We start from the raw sequence: 20,239 nt of genomic DNA, 5'->3' as shown, positions 1-20,239 counted from the left end.
AAGAAACAGTTCTAAATACATATATACACTCATAAAGATACATTCATACATGGTTTTTACAGGTGGGGTTTTGAGGCAAAACCTACCTCGAAATGAACCACCCAAAACGCTCCCCAACTCTACCATTCTTTTTAATGGGAGTCAGTCAGATTTATTCCTCTAGCTGATTTTTCAGCTAGAGGACAAAACAAGCATTGGGACCTATTTTCAGGCAGATTATGCATTATATTATATTATATTATTTTTTTATTATATATACTTATATAGCGCCATCATATTCTGTAGCGCTTTACAGACATTGACAGTCACTGTCCCATATAGGGCTCACAATCTACAGTCCCTATAAGTATGTCTTTGGCATGTGGGAGGAAACCGGAGTACCCGGAAGAAACCCACGCAAACACGGGGAGAACATACAAACTCCTTGCAGATGTTGTCCTTGGCAGGATTCGAACCCAGGACTCCAGCGCTGCAAAGCTAACCACTGAGCCACCGTGCTGCCCCATATTATATTATACAAATAACATTGAACTGAAAAGGATGCAGAAAAAAAAGCTAAAAAATTTTTTTAGCTGCAGTCCACAAAATGTCACAAAAAAACCCCCAAACTAGTGTTTTTTTCTGAATCCCATTCATTTCAACGGGGTTTGCAAGGCGGAGTCTGCCTGAAGTTAGGTCATAGTGCTTCTGTTTTCCTCTAGATGAAAATTTTTTTAGGCAGATCTCGCAATTGGAGTTTTCCTGTATGTAAATTAGATTGATGACCCTGCAGTACGGCATAAAATTAAGGCAGCAAGTTTGTTATCAATCACTTTCAATGTAAATCCACAGAGCTGTACCAACTATACCATTCATGGATGGATAGGCTGTAACAGCAGACAACCAGTTTGAGCAATACTGTTGTCTGTGGAAAACTGAAAGGCAACACTCCAGAGGCCAAAAAGACACAAATTGAATCACTGTGGAGATGAAAATATTGCTCTGGCCAGATGAATACAGCTTCTGGGAGGGTCAGGATCTGGCACAAGCTGAATGAATCAATAATCCATTTCATTGCAATGTCAATAGTTCAGAGTGGCGAAGGTTGAGTGGAATAAGGCTAAGGCCCCACATTGCTGACTGAAGCTATAAAATGTTGCATAAAAAAACGCAATGGAAATGCATTGCATTTTTTTTTCAAAGCGTTTCATTGTGTTTTACTCTGCAGTTTTTCTGCCCTTATTAAATGCATAGGGAAAATGCAAGCCTTTCTGCAGGTAAAATTGACTTTTGGAATTTCTGAAGACACAGCTTTTCCAAAGCGTTTTTCTCCAGAATGTGTGGATGGGATTAGCTAGAATCTCATTAATTTTGCTGGTACTGTAAAAGCAGCATTTTTTTCTACTGTGGTTCCGCAACATGGAGCCACAGTCTGAAGTTGTATATTGCACTAGGCACCTAACACTATGGTACTGGCGAAGACAAGTCTTTCATTTTGGCAGTCCCATATAGATCAGTGACAATACACATACACGACCACTGTTCAAATGGGGAGGACTTGGGCCCTGGACACTTTCTGCTTTTGTCATCCCTAGCCCTGCATTCTACAGAGAATGTTCAGATCCCTTGTTCTTGTGATTAGTTCTCTAATAGTAGGGGTACACTCACATCAAATTCCCTATCTGCTATTACCTAGCATATATGTTTAATGGAACCATATTTTTTTTGCAAAAAAAAAATCCCAGACACAATTAGATTTATGCCTCTGTTTCTGTTCATTTCAATTTATACATAAAGTTTGTTGAAGACAGGAAGGGGATAGCGTATTCTGTATTTTAACTTTTATTCTGCATAGTGGATACATAATGGATGAATGCACCATTGTTTTCTATTTATTACATAGGAAAAAATTTGCTATTACCAAAAAAAAATTATGCCAATGTAACTTCTACCATCCACAAAGTATTATCCCTTTCCTTCTCTACTTCCCCCACTTAACTCCATTTTCATTGACAAATTTGTCCATATTGGTTATACAGGAAAGAGAAGGCAAAGCGGGGAAAAAAGCTACTGTGATTTACAGAGGAGATGTAAGCAAAAGTTCTCTCCGCCCTGCATTGAATACTAAGCAATAATTATCCCATGGTAGACACAGTATATAAATGAGATTGCTGGCTGCTCATACGTCAGCAGAAGTTAACAGTTTCAAAAAACATAGGGAGAATATTTGCTTACCTTCAGACGTTCTGTTCTGTGTATGTTTCTGAAACACAACAAAAAAATCATGTAAGAAATATACACAATTTAAAAGTTATCCTCTTAAAGGGAATGCCGTGTATGCACCAAGTCTAAGGGTCCATTCACATGGAGTAAACGCGCGCTCATTTTGGCAAAATACACGTGTAAAAATGTAATTGAAGTCAATAGGAGTCTTATTTTTACATGTGTATTCTTTGCACGTGTATTTTGCCAAAATAAACGCGCATTTACTCTGTGTGAATGGACCCTTAAGTAGTAATTTTGTGGTAGTTTAAATAAGGGAATCTACAAGATGCACTTAAAGGGCTCATTCACACGGAGTAAACGCCAGCTTATTCTGAACGTAAAACACGTTCAGAATTGGCGGCGTATAAAGCAGTTCCATTCATTTCTATGGGAGCCGGCATACGAGCGCTCCCCATAGAAATGAATGGGCTGCTTTTTTCATTACGAGCACTCCCATTGAAGTGAATGGGAAGTGCCGGCGTGTACGGCTAGCTCTGCTCATGCCATTCACTTCAATGGGAGTGCTCATAGTGAAAAAAGCAGCCCATTCATTTCTATGGGGAGCACTCGTATGCCGGCTCCCACAGAAATGAATGGAACTGCTTTATATGCCGCTTATTCTGAACGTGTTTTACGTTCAGAATAAGCTGCCGTACACGTAGTGTGAATGCACCCTAAGGGTCCATTCACAAGGAGGAAAATGGTGAGGAGTTTGGTGTGGAAATTAAGCGCTGAAAAAAATGCCTCCCATTGACTTCAACGGGTTCCTTTAGCAGAAAAAGGACCCTTAGGGTCCATTCACATGGAGTTTTTTTGGCGAGGATTTTGGAGAGGAAAAATCCGCTTCAGGAATTAGGAAATGTTTTTTTCCTCCATCACAGAGTATGGACCTTGAAAAAAACGCTAGCGGTTTTTCCAAGTGGTTTTTGCCAATCCCACGTGGATTTTCTGCCTCTCATTGACTGCGTTGGTTTTTACAGGCGGAATCCGCCTTAAGGAACCTTTTTTTCCACTAGCAGGAAAAAATCCGCTAGTGGGGAAAAAAAGCTAGCAGAACCCATAGAACTCTATGGGGAGGTGTTTTTTTCCACGTGGATTCTGACACGGATTCAGCGCCAAAATCCTTGCCAAAAAACTCCATGTGGATGGACCCTAAGGCTTATAGCAGCGCACGGACAGATCTGGTGACAGACTCCCTTTAACAACTGTTACATAGTGTAGTAAGATTTATAAAAGCTATAACAAAAGAAATATACTGGCATTAACTATAGCAAAATAATAGAGAACTTCAGCCATTCAGGCCATTATTTTAAATAGTCACTTTCCATTTTTTGTGTCTGTGCAGGTATGAAATATTTGCATATTTAATAACTATATGAGAATATTACTAACTAGCAAATGACAATTCCCTAATTAAAACTGTAAATGAAATATTATCTGCTGCATGACCTGCCATTGTGCCCAGCATTCTAATTTCTCTTTCCTAATCAGTTCTGATTACGGCCTCCTGACCTTCAGTTAATCTTGCCAGCCTTGTATTCTGTATTATTTCTCATAAAGAGAATAATTAAAATGTAACATTTACACCTATTACAGGAAAATTACCTTCACTTTGTTTTATTCTCTTCATGGTACATCTGTAACCAAGGGACAATAGTTATCATAACTAAATGTTTCTTTAAAGGGGTTGTCAGTGAATTTGGAATACATGGTCTATCCTTGACTTCAATGGGATCTGAACTGCAATACTGTATTCTGTTATGTTTTTTTGCAATTATTTATTTTGCATGTGGCTATGTGTTTGCTTGGGGTCACATTACTGAATATACTCTAATAATTCAAGCTTACTAACTGACCATGAATAACATATGGAATAACATTTGTTGCCGTACTCGCCTTGTGTTACCTATAGTATGGGAGTCAGCTCTGCACAGTTGATCAGTGCAGGGACCATCTGTTGGCCCCCATGATCAGATTTTTATCCAAAGGATAGACCATAAATTCCAAATTTCTAGACAACCCCTTTAACTGGTACTGATCTGTATTAATGTTGTGAGTATTTTTGGAGTTTCATGTTGTACATAACGTTCTTCAACGCTGAAATTGCAACAACAAGAAGGAAAAGCCATAATGGTATGCCAATCGAGGAAGCAGCAAATTTCACTAAAATCTGCAAATAGTCAAATTTTTAAAAACCTGGATCTATTCTATGGCATGTGCTGATAAAAGCCAGATTGCAGCAAAATTTTTAGCCACAAGAAACCTCAATAATAAGATCAAGAAGTGCAGGATGAATGTTTGATGCCTCCTATTCATCAATGTGCCAGTTATCACTATAGAATGCTTGAACTGAGAAGACCTAGGTTTTTCATTCGGGCAGATTGCTATACACCTACACCGAGATGTCAGCACTGGTCAACTTTGTGTGTTCTAGTGGTTGAGAGAACAACAACAATGTAGAATTACAGCAAGAGGTCCACAGATGAATGTCACGCTGGTCCTGCTCCTAGGATTATGGTGTGGGTGGCATAATATACAGTAGCCAGTGCTAAAAGGAAAACACCTAGTTTGAGGGGAAGGTTGTGGTGGGAGCCACTTTATTTTTTTACATACAAACATCTCTGCAGTTTTAGAAGAGCACAACCCAAATCTCGACACCTTAACCAGAACTGTGTTGAGAGCTGGACCTCATCCCATTCACACATTGCAGAAAAATACAAAGTGTAAATGCTGCGAATTTCAAAACTGTTGTGGATTTGGAAATCTCAGCATGCCAATAATACCTACGTAAATGAAAATGTGGTTTCCTTATAGGTATAATGGAATCAGAATGTTTTCCTTTCTGTGAAAAGCGCTGCAGTGAAAATGCTACATAGCGCCTTAGCCTAAGGGGGCATTCACACGGAGTAATGCGGCGCTGATTCTTGCACGATAACTCACGTAAGAATCAGCGCTGCAAAACAGAATCCCATTAACTTCAATAGGTTCTGTTTAACACACGTAACACAATGAAATCAATAGGTTAAAAAGCCTCCCATTAATTTCAATGTGTTAAGCGCGTTAAACGGAACCCATTGAAGTCAGTGGGATTCTGTTTTGCAGTGCTGATTCTTACGCGAGTTATCGTGCAAGAATCAGCACCGCTTTACTCTGTGTGAATGCCCCCTACAGTTAGTTTCTCGACCTCATAAGTTGCCAGCTAGACCACCTGTCCAAAACTAGATTGTTTAGTTCACCCACAGGCTACCTGTGACTTCTTGACCTCTCTCTAGCTCCACTTTGTCCAGACATTTCCCCCAACCCTAATGCTCAAAGGACCCAAGGCCTTATACGGTATTATTGGCATTTTGAGGGACTGCCATGGCCTGATTTATGGTTTCCTGAGTCTCTAGTACTCATCATTCTTTACTTGGCTCTTCTGCCTGCAGTGCTACATCAGCGTAGTCTACCACATTTCTTGGTTTTTTGCCATGTTCCAAGAACCACAATGTGGGTTTGAACAGAATCTAAGCAAGGTCCAAATAAATTCAAGCTACAGCGCACATGTGACAATGCTAGCTCATATTTCACTCATAGTTCTCTCCGGTTTTGCAAACATCACACTCAGCAGTTTTGTTGATGAAATTTCTGAAAATGTTTCATTCATGTAAATGGTCTATTTTTGTACCCCAGAAAAGACTCCCATCCTGACAAGCGTGGTCCCATTGCTGACCCTAAATTGCCCTCAGCGTGTCTCCTTCCCGACTTTTTTTGCATCCCTAAAAACGGTGCTCCTCATGGGAGCGTTTGAAAAAGAACCTGATAGCTCCTGTGTTACAGAGTTACAACCATCAGATTCTTTTTCAAACCGTGTTACATTCACATCTGTGTCACAGTTTCCTTTCTTCTGATCCATCGCAGGATCAGAAGCATGTAAAAATGGTCTGTCTAATGATGGATAAGAATGGATCCCTAGGGACCATTGACTATAATGAGGTCCATCAGGTATCCTTTATTTTTTAATATATATCACCAGACAAAAAAGTCGGGCTTGTAAGATATCTCATAAGGGATTACTGCCAGACATTGAGCTGGAGGCAGATGTAAACATAGCCTCAGATATAAAAGAAAGAAGTAACAGCGCTAAGTTTTTTTTTTTTTTTTTTTTTTTTTTTGTTCCACTTCTGCAACAAAGACTGCCACAAAGGTTTTTGTGTGATTCCAATTTCAATGGAAATTTCCAATTTCTTATGATACCCTAAAGTACACTGGAACCAAGGGCAAAAACTACTGGCCATTGCTGGATCAGAGATTCATTGTCCTTTAGGGGTTCTTAGGAGAGCACAGTTGTTTTCTGCTTGTTGAGACAATATTTTATCATTCATTATACATTAAAACTTTTTTCCCATAAAGGGCTTTTAATACCTATGTGAATTCAAGATATCATATGTGCTTATTAGGATATAGGGAAATTTTGCAGTATAATTTTGATAACAGATTTTTTTGTAGATATATGAGTATACAGTACTTGCCTTTTAGCACTTCTGGCCCCAACTGACTCATCCATGAGGTCAACATTTCTTCTAGGAAGGTTATAATAATCTTGATCCTAGGAATAAAAAACATCCATTCTTAAATACAATATTACAACTGCTGAAATGAAAAAAAAAGTGGGAGTGGGATCTCTAATTATGAGCTTTGCTTTATCCACAGACTCTTTAAAGGGAATCTGTCACTAGGTTCGGGTCATGAAACCACCAGCATGTCCTAATGGTTTGGGATGCTAGATTTAAGCTGCATAAGGACATGCTGGTGGTTTAGAGACACCAAACCTAGCGACAGGTTCGCTTTAAAATGGATGTTGGTTGGCAGCAATGTTGGTTAAAGGGGTTTTCCATCTCAGTCTTACACCATCTGCCTGTAGTGTCTGCTCCTCTCACTTCCTGAATTTCTCCTCCCTCCTGCTAAAGGGGCTGAAGAAGACTCACAACACTTCTGCAGATCAGATAATTGTCATGACCTGATTGCGTGCGTGTGTTGGTGTATGTTTCTGTCAGGGATTCGATCCGGGCTTCTGTGATCTGCTGGTGGGTTCCCTACCATTGAGCCATCAGTGTGTACATGGTGTTCTGGTCTTCTGAACACACTTGGGGTTATAAGTGTAACCTCAGGTGTTATGTATTGCCATTATCCTATGGAAGGAGGCTGGGGCCTTTATTAGGCAGAGGGCTGTCTCCACCAGTTGCCGGTTTTCATGGTCCCAACTTAGAATTCTTGGCCGGAGGAGGAGGAGGAGGAGGAGGAGGAGGAGGAGGAGTGTTCTGCTTGTGCTTACAGACTAGAAAGGAGTTTGAGTGTTGTTTGTGTGTGAGTTGGTTTTTCCCTCCACACTTCTACTCTGCCCCGCCCTTCACGTCTGTTTGTTTGGCACTGTCTGGTTGTTTGAGGTGGGTTCCAGTTTATTTTACCCCAGTCTCGTGTTTACCCTTTCCTCACCTCTCCACTGTCCCTCTCCTCATTCCTCTTGTTTTGTACTTTGTTGTGCTGTGTGTCAGTTGTCCAGCACCTCCCGTCCTGTTTGTTTGTCCGCAGCTGCACCTTTATTTCTGCAGGGGTCACCACCCTAGAATCCCCAGTCCCTAGCTTCTTGCAGCTCTTGCCCTGTCTGTCTGTCAGGTCTTCGTGCTAGAGAGCCAGGAGTCGTCGGGGCCAAGGTTAGCTTGGAGACAGCTGACCACCACCCGTAGGCAGGGCCTAGCTAGACACCGTAGTGCCAGGGATAGTCTCCTTCCCCTGTCTCCTTAGCGGTGCAATCTGCAGCCTGGAATCTGTGTCTGGACTCTGACACGAACGTGACAATAATATGCAGATGCTTGTGCAGAACAGGCTCAGTGTTATCTGTGTGTTTACATAGAGAGATAACAGACTTGGCTTTATCCGCAAACTGCAATTAGCTAAATGGTTTTTCCTGTTAGCACTGAGTGAGTGATGTCACTTGTCCTATCTCCCAGGTCCGTGGTTATAGCAACACTGTGTAAACAATGGAAGAAATAAATTCACATAGCAGAACAAAGCAGAATTTCTAAAACAATATATTCGAGATGGGACAACAACAACAAGGGACAACATGCACCATGGCCTCCTTTCTATCTATTCTGGTGAAGCATGATCGCCATAGGCCACCCAAACCGATTGAGCCCTGATACCTCTCACCAGGTTGTCTGGTAATGAAGCTGGCCCTTACTGAGAACTTCTGTACATGGAAGCAACTATTAAATGTGACTGGTCATAAGAAGTGACTATAATAAATCTTGGAGCTCTTTAGTAGATGTTTGTCTTTCTGTATGGTATAATGCATAATTATACCTCTACCTAGTGTATCACTGGCCTGCTTACCAAACACAAGATATTATCAGTAGAGATGAGCGAACACTATTCGAAACAGCTCAAATAGCACGCTCCCATAGAAATGAATGGAAACGGCCGGCAAGCAGAATTTGCCGGCAGCTGGCCGCTTAACCCCCCGCGTGCCGGGTACGTCCATTCATTTCTATGGGAGCGTGCTATTCATAATGGCTGTTTCGAACAGTATTAGTTCATCTCTAATTATCAGCACTGCCCACGTCTGTTTGGGAATGCTCAAAACAGCAGCAACACCTACTTTAATACATATTAGCATAAACCCAGTGGCATAACTAGCAAAGACTGGGCCCCCCAGCAAACTTTTTACTTGGGTCCCCTCCCCACGGTATAGCGCCCCCTATTCATAGTCCCCACACAGTATAACACCACATTTACACACACTATAATGTCCCAAAGTGGCCTTGAGACATTATAATGTTCCATAGCAGCCGCTCTAGACAGTGTCTTTCTGTCCTCCCTGCACATAGTATTATGCACCATAGTGGCTTCTGCACACACAGTATTATGCCCCATATTGGCCCTCCACACACAGTATTATGTCCCATAGTGGCCCCTGCACACAATATTATTCTCCATAGTGGCCCCTGCACACATTATTATACCCCATAGTGACCCCTGCACACAATATTATGCCCCATAGTGGACCACCATGACCAATTATTATACTTTGGGGTCTTTTCAGACCCCAGAGTATAATGATTGGAGACCCAGGGAGGTGACAAACATAAAAAACACTGTTACTTACTTCTCCCTGGCTCCAGCACACTCCCCACTACTTTTGTCCTTCTTCAATGTTGGTACAGACATCACGTGAGCCATGCTGGCATCGCAACACATAATAACGCCAGCTTGGCCCATGTGAAGTCTGCATCACCAAATAGGCCCAAAGACTGCTGGAGCACAGGAGAGGTAAATAACAGTGTTTTTTTTAAGTTCCCTTACCTTCCCTGGACCTCTGATCATTAAACTCTGGGGTCTGAAAAGATCCCAGAGTATAATGATAGTGTTTGTTACTGCTTGTGGGCCCACGGCCCACGGCCTCACATATGGATCCTCGCTCCTGCTCACATCCACCTCCGCTTCCCAGGCAGCTGTGAGCTGCAAGCAAGGGTCGCTAATAGAGATGAGGGAACACAACCATTTCGAATAGCATGCTCCCATAGAAATGAATGCATGCGGGGGGTTAAGCAGCCGGCTGCCCGCAAAGTCTGCGTGCCGGCCGCTTCCATTCATTTCTATGGAAGCGTGCTATTCGAAACAGCTGTTTCAAATAGTGTTCGCTCATCTCTAGTCGCTAAGTAAATAGCCATGACTAAGGGGCACTATACCCTAAAAACGCGTAGGAAATTTGTATTGTTTTTACTTCATAGATCCTTGATTTAGTATTTTTAAAGAAACATTGTTTAAACATTATTTTTTATTTAATCTTCGATGCTGGAATTTTATTCGGAAGTTTTGGATATATGCTATATCCCTTGGAGTCCAGGGATATTTTTTGTCTCCGTGCATCATCACCATTTGTAGTTGGATCTCCCTTCATAAATTGGTGAGTAGTGAGAAATGTTTCCTTGTTTTAAGTAAATAGAGCTCATTACCTGCTGAAGCTACTATTTAAATTTTTTTAAAAAGCATCAGGAGCCTGTCGGGCCCCATAATGTCCCGGGTCCTGTGGCAGTAGCTACCACTGCTACCCCAGTATTTAAGCCACTGTATAAACCTCAACCCTTTAAGTCTGTCCTGCAGAAATCTAGCTTGCTAGTTAGTATGCACTTACATTGAATACAGTAACAATAATGATACAGATTGTATTCTGGTTACCAGACTAGAGTCGATTTTTTTTCCTCTAAAATGAGGAAAATTGGATTCATGCGGTTTTTGCCTTCCTCACTTTCTACATTGCAAAATAATAGGCTGGACTGGACAACTTCTTTCAGACTAGAAATCTAAGTTACTATTCTATTACGTATTTTAGGACTTTTGGGATGTTTGCCATTTATTGTACTAATAAGAACAATCTTTAAAGATTTTTGCATTGCATTGGGTGAAATCTTGTGAAATTACTAGCATTGTTATTGTTTGTTGCTGATGTTTGGTGCAAAAGATTTTCTACCTTATGCTACCAGGAGAAAGGAGAAAATAAGTGACAACCCCCTATAGATTTAATGGCTGCCATTTACTTTTGTTGCTTTTGTAGAACTGTGACAAACCTACCCTGGATGCACCAAACTTCTCATTTGCATATGGATTAAAATGTGATTTTCTTAGTGTTAAGCTTGCAGTTCACAATGTTGCTAACAGCCCTTAGTACAACCTTTGAATGGTTTAGAAGTAGTTTTGGTGGTGATAAACTCTGTTTAAAAATAACAATCAAAGATAGACAAAAATACCATGTCACATCTAGCAGCAACAAAAAAAGCTTTTACAATCAGAAAACCATCAATGTCGTTTTGGTGTGTCATTTGGTGGCCACAGTCTTTGTTGCTACGCAGCAGCCTAAACATATTTGCATTACTGCTAACGGCTCGTTCACATCTGCGCCCGGTCTCCGTTCTGCAGATTTCCGTTTCCTGCACAAAACAGAGCAGGAGACGGAAACCTGCAGGAGTCTTTCTCACCCATTCATTTGAATGGTAATGTATAAAATAGGATTCTAAAATCACCCACAACCTACATACTAATGGTGCTCAGGGGCAGATAGATTAGAGGTATGTCCATATAGTGAGGACCATACTATCAATAATTGCCTCCACTATCCCTGTAGCGCCACTACACACCCCTAGATACAAGCAGGGGTTAAACTTGTATAGTCAGTAGCTTAGTTTTAGCTCGGACCTAATTGCAAGTACGGCTGGACTATTCCTAGCATCCTAGCCAATAATGTTTAGCAGAGAAAATAATGTCCTGCTCCCAGCATATTCCCCTCAACGCGTTTCTTTAACCCTATTACGGGTCAGGTCATCAGGAGGAGTAGTGTACTCAATCGTACTAGTTGTAGTGCGGTAAGAACCGCAATTCCCCCGTCCCGTATGGTAGGACGGAGTACTGGTATATGCCGCCGACCGCGGCGTCTCTCTAGGATATAAATCCAAAACTCCGCCCATACACTCACGCCCCTCGTGACGTGGCGCTCCATCATTGGTCGCGCTCATATACTGAGACGGAGGCTGTGTGTATGACGGAGGCTGTGTATACATACAGCCTCCGTCTCAGTATATGAGCGCGACCAATGATGGAGCGCCACGTCATGAGGGGCGTGAGTGTATGGGCGGAGTTTTGGATTTATATCCCAGAGAGACGCCGCGGTCGGCGGCATATACCAGTATTCCGTCCTACCATACGGGAAGGGGGAATTGCGGTTCTTACCGCACTACAACTAGTACGATTGAGTACACTACTCCTCCTGATGACCTGACCCGTAATAGGGTTAAAGAAACGCGTTGAGGGGAATATGCTGGGAGCAGGACATTATTTTCTCTGCTAAACATTATTGGCTAGGATGCTAGGAATAGTCCAGCCGTACTTGCAATTAGGTCTGAGCTAAAACTAAGCTACTGACTATACGAGTTTAACCCCTGCTTGTATCTAGGGGTGTGTAGTGACGCTACAGGGATAGTGGAGGCAATTATTGATAGTATGGTCCTCACTATATGGACATACCTCTAATCTATCTGCCCCTGAGCACCATTAGTATGTAGGTTGTGGGTGATTTTAGAATCCTATTTTATACATTATTATTAAAAGTTAAGTTTTATTTTATTACTCCTTCAGTGAATATATTTGCTTTGAGTAATTACCCCTCAGTGATATATATTCATTTGAATGGGTTTGAAAGCTGTCCAGCCGTGAGCGGCAGTGAGCGTTTTATGCTCTCCGCCGCAAAACCGTTTTTTTTAATCCGGACAGAGTCGGACATGCACTACTCTGTGTCCGGTTTAAAAAAAACAGTTTCACGCCGGAGAGCATAAAACTCTCAACGCTGCTCACGGCCGGACCTGGTCTGTGGTTTCCATCTTCTTGCATGCAGAACACGGAAACCACAGAACGGAGACCCGAACGCAGGTGTGAACCTAGCGTAAGAGAGAGTATAAAAATACAGAAATTCAAGAGATTGGAGTATTCTATAATGAATAGGTACAATTGTTATCTCCTGTATATAGTCTTTAGTGCATTTCTAGCTCAGGCAAGGCTCACATCTACGCCGGAGCCACTGTTGGAAGTCGGCGAAAATCGGCAGAGAGAGAATCCTGCAACAAATGGAAGGTCAACAAGCAAAAGCGCAACGTGTCATATAATACAGAAAGGTACAAGCCCGGCCAGTTCCATAAGATACTCTTTTGGGCATCCGCAGATGAATGGAGCCTTATGAATACGTTTGACATATACACCAGGACTTTCTGTAGAGAAACCTTAAGCCGGGTTCACACGGAGTTACGTGCCGCGAGATTTGGCACGTAGACGCCGCGTGACCCTTTGCGTGCCGTACACGCTCCCATTCATTTCAATGGGAGCGGGGAGCGTATGCGCCGCGCTAGTTTGCGGCCGTGAATAAATGCACGGCCGCAAACTAGCGCGGCGCATACGCTCCCTGCTCCCATTGAAATGAATGGGAGCGTGTACGGCACGCAAAGGGTCACGCGGCGTCTACGTGCCAAATCTCGCGGCACGTAACTCCGTGTGAACCCGGCCTTATAGTGTATAAGTTGATACTTTGTGCCAACCAGCTAGATTCATGTTTATAGGTTTATTGAATATAATTGCTGATACTACATCAAAGCATTCAGGCCATATGACAGTCCATAAATACAGTCTGATATATTATATTATTGTGCTAATTGTGAGAGTCAAAGGCCCAAAGTATAACATAGCATATATTGGCTTAGGAAAAGCTGTATCCCTGTAGGCAGTTATACAAACATTGCTATATTTTACAACCATTCAGATGGAGATTGAGAAGAATCTTGTTAACTGTAGTGTGGATACAAAATACATCTTCAAATAAAGAAAATATACATTTTAAGAGTACCTCAATATCCCCACGAGACAGACTTGGAGACTGCGAGCGGAAGGCTGCATTGCTATTCACATCAATACGTTTGCTTCCATAGGCTGTTTCAGCTCTTGGGACATTGGATGGAGAAGCAAGATCACTGTTGCTCAGACTGCTGTTACTCATCTTCAATGGTCTGGAATAAAACTTTTAGGGCAAAAGGATACGGCTATGTCCTGGATGTCAGTGCTAGCAGCTCAAAGGCAGGACTCTGCTGCCAGCTACACCATGAGAGTACAAATGTTACCAGGAGACATGGCTGCATAGCAACCTGAGTACACACAAGGCAGGGCTGTGTCTAAACAGGAGGGGGTGTCACAGCCGGGGAGAGAATGAGTGTCTGTACAACACTATAGTAGATATCTGTGTGAAAAATCCAGAGTTTATGGCAAACTGTTCTTTATAATGTTACCTGAATGTTTAGGCCAATTTAGATTGCATTTGTGCTTGTAAGAATTGCTTTAGACTATTGGGGTCAGTAGTCTACCACCAGGCTCTTGCCTTGAACTATGGTCCTATTAGAAAAGTGTGCCCAGAATATGTGCCCACACAGCAGCCAGCAGACCTCAGACACTAGCAAGATGATTTGTGGTCCCTACAGGATGGCTGAGAAGTTACTGGTTGGCCTGACTCTGCATGTAAATGTCATATCAGCCACCCAATATGTCTGTTGTATATAAAATTACCTGTGTAGTTTTGTTAAATAATATTCCCATTCTATTATATTGGCACACAGCCTTGTTGCGTTGCTGCATCATGAGTATCTGTATAAAGTACAGGGAGAGTGCTGGACTGGAGGCCCCCCCTGTCTCAGTGACCCACTGGGAGATTCACCTGTACACCTGTAGGCCAACCAAGTCTGCTGCAAATGCTGAAAGCAATTTTAGAAACCTGCAGAAATAATTGACACTCTTTTTCTTTTTGTCATTTAATAATGCTACTGATGGGGCCATTAAAAAACCTTTACTCACCTCTCCCCAAGTATCCACTTTTAGCAGCTGTATCTCCAGACTTATGTATAAAGGACCTCGGTCTGAGTTCACCAGTGACATCCTATTTGTGGTAGGCGGCTGCTGCAGCCATAGCAGTCCTCAGCAGTGACATCTTCACAAATAGCATATGACTGCTGTGACATGTCATTTGTGAAGAGGTAACCAATGAGGCCTGTGATTGACTGCAGCAGTCACCTACCACAAGCAACTGGGAGACATGTAAACTGGAGATCATAGCTGCTGCTGGAAGCAATGTCCTGGGGAGAGGAGGGTAAAAGATTTTTTAAGCTTTTGGTCCCCTCAGCAGCAGTGTTATATGGTATAACAGAGTCCGAGCACTTTTTTAAAACCCTCACTGCACTTCAATTTGCAATGTGGGTTTTAGTTGTAGCATGGGAATATTGTTTGTTTAAATCTCGACTACAATGGTGGTACTGTAGATTGCAGTGGGATAACCACTGATAATTTGGGGACAGCTACACCACTCCAAACACAGCATATGTGGTCTTACCCCAGGTTCACATCTGCATTTGGGATTCCGTTCGGTGAATCCGCTTGGGAACCCCCTGAATGGAAACCTGTACGCATTAACAAGCAGATAGCTGTCAATGAGATCATGTGTATGGAGAATCTCACCTCTTTACTGTATGGCACGACTGAAGCCTACACTAAGACCTGGTTTTATTGGTTTGAGTTCCAATGCTCCGGGAAGTATCGGACTCATATGGGCTCTGGACCTTTCTCCTAGTACTGTGAGAGGTGCTCTGTCCGTGGTTGCTGCGAGCGGGTGAACTCTTGCTCCCACTGTTTTGTTGCATTCTGTTCTCTGGTATTCTTCGTCTCTTCTCTCTCTTCTATGTGTCTCTCCTCTTTTTTTTTTTAAACTTCCTAATTTTCCTTCCTCCTCTTCCCCTTTTCCCCTCGCTCCTATTATGACTGGACCTCTCCCGAGATTCCCGGGGGGTCCGGATTGTTGTTGCTTCTACTATTATTTTTTATTTTAATGTACTGTTTGTACTTGTGTTTTTCCTTTCCATGTTTCTTTGTGTTATTGGCCTATTTCAGGCCTTGTTGTTCTTAAAACTTGCAATAAAACTTTGAATTGAAAAAAAAAAGCGGATAGCTAAGAAACCCCACGGAACCCATAGACTGTAATGGGGCCCGTATGGTTTCTGCTCGAATCATGCGGAGAGAAAAGTACTGCAAGCAGCACTTTTCTCTCCGCAGGTTTTGTGCAAAAAACCATATAGACCCCATTATAGTCTATGGTGTCCATGTGGTTTCTTAGCTAACTGCTTTTTAATGCGTATAGGGTTCCGTTCAGGGAGGTCTCCAAGCGGACTCCCCGAACGGAATACCGAACGCACATGTGACCCAGGCCTTAGAAAGTAATTTTTTTTTGTTCAACTACAATAAAATGGGGCGGGGGGGATAAAGAACATTTGTTTACTTGTAGTGTATATTGTGGCTCATGAAAAACAGGAAGTGATGGTAGCAGCTCCTTCCTTGTCTCAGTAAAGCTTTTATTTCCTTTTCTGAATATCTCCTAGACTGCTTCACTCTTGTATTCATTTCACCAATATCATATGTATAGCACAAAACACAATCCCACCAGCCTTAGTAACCAAAACTAGGTATCCAACATGCTGTAGAATGTTTCCCTTGTTATAATGACATACTTTAGTATATCTAACATTATCCTACTAATATTATAAATGTGAAAGTTTGTGGATTTGGATGTTTGTTACTTAATCACGCAAAACAGCTATCCTGGTAAATAACATGGCTTTACGACTGTTATGAATTTATGTTCACATACTATATTACACAGCTCTTGCAGCCAGGTCTGTTATCTCTCTATGAGAACACACAGCTAATCCTCAGTCCATTGTGTACATGCATTTGCATATTATCTAATATGCTCCAGGCAACATGCTGACACACTGGATGGGAAAACACCTTTAATCCAAATTGTCAATTTGCTAATTTTAAACATGTCGGGAAAAAGAAAATCTAATTTGTTGCAAAATTCTAAAACAACGAGAGCTATGAAGGTAGCCAGAAGTCAACAGAGTTCTCCTCAAGTGGAGGTGAGGGGGATCATCAACGTTAACAACACACTCATTATATGGCGTCCCGGCTAGCTGCTGAGATGCCGGAACATCATGGGCATAGCGCAAGGAATGAGTTTAGCAGCAGGACAGCTTGAGAATTGCGTAAACGCCAGAACAGGCAAACCATTGGTGGCAGCAATTTGCTGAATATAGCTGGATCATCGACGCCAACAACATGCAGACGAAGTCACAGGCAGACGCTAGCTTAACATAAATCTAACATTATTGCAAATAGTATTTCTACATTATCATATGATAATAAAAAACAACTAATGCATTTAAATGATATCCTAGCTCATGTGTGCACCAAAAGTAGTAAACTATGACTAGATACTTGTTTGACATTGGACACTCGCTCCTCTGTATAATGGGGTGACTGACAAGGTCTGATTATATTTATGGACTGCTGTTTTCTTCTCAGTATTGCATGGTACATGCACTGTCGGCTGAAATTGCCATTTTGACCAATGAACATTTAAACATTTGTCATGTTTGTGACAGCTGACTTCTGTCTGCCTAAAACTGATCCATCCTGTTGAAAATCTTGGCTGTCGGGTTTATTACGACAGTAGTGGAATTGCTGTTTTTTCCATTCACTCAAAGAAGAATTAACAAGAGGTAATGAAAGAAATACACACACCACAAATAGTACCATTAAACAATACAGCTTGTCCTACAAAAAAAAAAAACGAGCTTTCATACATTTACATTGATGTAATAAATGTATGGCTCCTGCTATGCGACAACGGAAAAAATGCAAAAAGAAAAAAAAAAAATGACTTGATCACTGAGCCAAAACAGTCACTGAAAGGTTAATGAAAGCTCTGCTCTAAGGCCTCACATTGCGGAACGCAGCTAAAAACGCAGAGGAAACATATTGTGTCTTTTTTCCAAAGCATTTTAACTGCGTTTTCATGTCCCTTATCAAAATTTATAGGGAAAAGTGGTTCATAAGTAAAATTGACATGCTGCCTTTTTTTAAAAAAAAAAAATAAAAATAAAAAATTCTGCAATGTGTGGATGGAATTAGCTAGAATCTCATTCACTATGTTGGTTATGTAAAATGCTGTCTTTTTTTTCTGCTGTGTTTGCACAATGTGGGGCCTTAGCCTAAAACTAGAGGTCTTGTCATGTCAAATTCCTGCCTAGCAGTCACATACTTTTTTACAATTGGATACACACAGTGACTGTCATACATAGGTTCCTATGTTTCAGACAGCTTAAGGCTGAGGCCCCACGTTGCAGAAACGCAGCTTTTTTTGTTACAGATTTTGTTGTGGTTTTTTTCAGTCAAACCCAGGAGTGGATAGAAGTATAAGAACTTCCTATATACTTCCCATTCCTTTTACAACCACTCTTGGCTTTGGTTCAAAAAAACGCAACAAAAGCTGCAACAAAAAAAGCTGCATTTCCACAATGTGGGGCTTTAGGGCCAGGTACAGGAAACCCGGCAGTTAGTGTCCGCCCCTGAGCGTCTTCTGGTCTCCATGACAAAACCGTTTTTTTTTAACCGGACACAAAGTCCTGTATGTCCAACTTTGTGTCCGGTTAAAAAAAACTGGTTTCACCATGGAGAGGTACAAGACGCTCACGGGTAGTCACTTTGCAAACCCATTCAAATGAATGGGTTTGAAAACTGACTGCGGTTTCGGTCTCCTTTCCAGTTTCTCGGGCAGAAGATGGAAAAATGAAAGCGGAGATTGGGCGCAGGTGTGAACCCGCCATTAGCCTAACATTTTTTGGTTTTTGCAAGGTCTGAATGTGCTGCTGTTTTACATTTCCTGCTCATGGTCATGTTTACACATGCTGGATTTTTTGAGAATATGTAATAAAAGTACAGTATAGTGTAAACTTGACATGACAACATTTAATAGTGTCTTGGAACCGGAAGGTCAGTGTGTTTCTTATGTATTGTGTATCTGTGATGATATAATCTACTTTTTAGAGTCTCATCTGAGTAAACCAAATAACAAAGACATTTAATTATATGAATCACAAAATCACTGTTACAAGCTAGGTGAAAATCGATTGTAAATTCCCAACAATTGTGTATAAAGGAACCTCCTTTTTCCAGTAGCACCCTTTACGAATAGTACCACATTTGTATATTTGATATCTTAATAGACATTACTAACCAATCTTTATGTATAATATGTGCTATATGTTGACTACCTCTATTATATGTTGAGCTAAAGGGTATTCTATTCAATGTTTTTGTTTACCAGACTCAATAAGTCTAGTAAGACTCAACCAGTCTCAATAATGTAGTGCACTCCACATCCTGTCTTTTCTTATTAACCTCCCAAATTTTATCCGGATAACCTCATCTACTAAATTTTTCTGTCATGCGGTCCAACTGTATATACAATTCTTCCTCCTAACTTAATATATGCGTTAACTCTCAAATACCAACTATACGGTAAGGATTGTATCATAGTTCCTGGATGACCACTCTCAAACCTAAGAATATTATTCCTATCTGTAGGTCTGACATATAAATTAGTAATTTTTTTGTTCTTAAGTGTCACCAAAACTTCCGAAAACTGGACCTCGTGCTCAGAAAAAAACAAGGTAAATCTAATGTCCTCATTAACCCCTTAGCGACCCTTGACGTAACTGTACGTCATGGGTCGCATGGGGATGTATGGAGCGAGCTCACACGCTGAGCTCGCTCCATACACGGCAGATGCCGGCTGTATAATACAGCCAGGACCTGCCAATAACAGCAGCGGTCGGTGCCCGAGCCGATCGCTGCTGTTAACCCTTTACACACTGCGGTCAAACGCGACCGCAGCGTGTAAACAGCGCAGGCGGCATGGGCGCCGCCATGTTTCCCCGATCGCCACCCTCCTGAACGTCACATGAGGGCGGTGATCGGTTGCTATGACAGCCGGAAGCCTATTGAAGGCTTCCAGGCTTGTCTCTGCACTAGATCTATTAGACGATGCCAGAGGCCAGAGGCATCGTCTAATAGAAGTGCTGTGATTTTGCTATTCACTGCAATACTGTAGTATTGCAGTGAATAGTATGGGCGATCAGACCCCCTAGGTTTCAAGGTACCTAAGGGGTCTGATCATAAATGTAACAGAAGAAAAAAAAAAGTTTTTAAAAGTGTTAAAAAAATAAAAATAATATAAAAGTTCAAATCACCCCCCTTTCCCTAGATTAGCTATAAAAGTAATTAAAGAACATTAAACATAAACATATTAGGTATCCCCGCGCTCCAAAATGCCCGAACTATTAGAATATTAAAACATTTATCCCGTACTGCGAACAACGTAGCGGCAAAAAAAATAAAAACAGCCAAAAAGCGTTTTTTTCAACACTTTGCCTCTTATAAAAAATTGAATAAAAAGTGATCAAACCATCAGATCTTTCCCCAAATGGTATCAATAGAAACGTCATCTTGTCCCGCATAAAAAGACACCACAACCAGCTCC

The 20,239-nt window shown here is 41.6% G+C and overlaps 1 protein-coding gene across 1 annotated transcript in view; it reads right to left on the bottom strand.

Moving 5' to 3' along the window:
* Window positions 1-13,853, bottom strand: part of CCDC170 (coiled-coil domain containing 170) — a 59,707-nt gene extending 45,854 nt beyond the window's left edge. Inside the window, exons 1-3 of the mRNA XM_075267652.1 lie at window positions 13,670-13,853; window positions 6,756-6,832; window positions 2,215-2,242 (exon numbers count right to left, since the gene is read on the bottom strand). Coding sequence (XP_075123753.1) covers window positions 2,215-2,242; window positions 6,756-6,832; window positions 13,670-13,819 — 255 coding nt within the window. The 5' untranslated portion in view covers window positions 13,820-13,853. The remainder of the gene's footprint in view (window positions 1-2,214; window positions 2,243-6,755; window positions 6,833-13,669) is intronic.
* Between the last annotated feature and the right edge of the window lie 6,386 nt (window positions 13,854-20,239).

The sequence above is a fragment of the Leptodactylus fuscus genome, chromosome 3 (assembly GCF_031893055.1).
Source record: "Leptodactylus fuscus isolate aLepFus1 chromosome 3, aLepFus1.hap2, whole genome shotgun sequence".
Taxonomy (NCBI): domain Eukaryota; kingdom Metazoa; phylum Chordata; class Amphibia; order Anura; family Leptodactylidae; genus Leptodactylus; species Leptodactylus fuscus.
The sequence above is the reverse complement of the archived record's forward strand: the minus strand, read 5'-3'. Positions and strand labels throughout refer to the sequence as shown.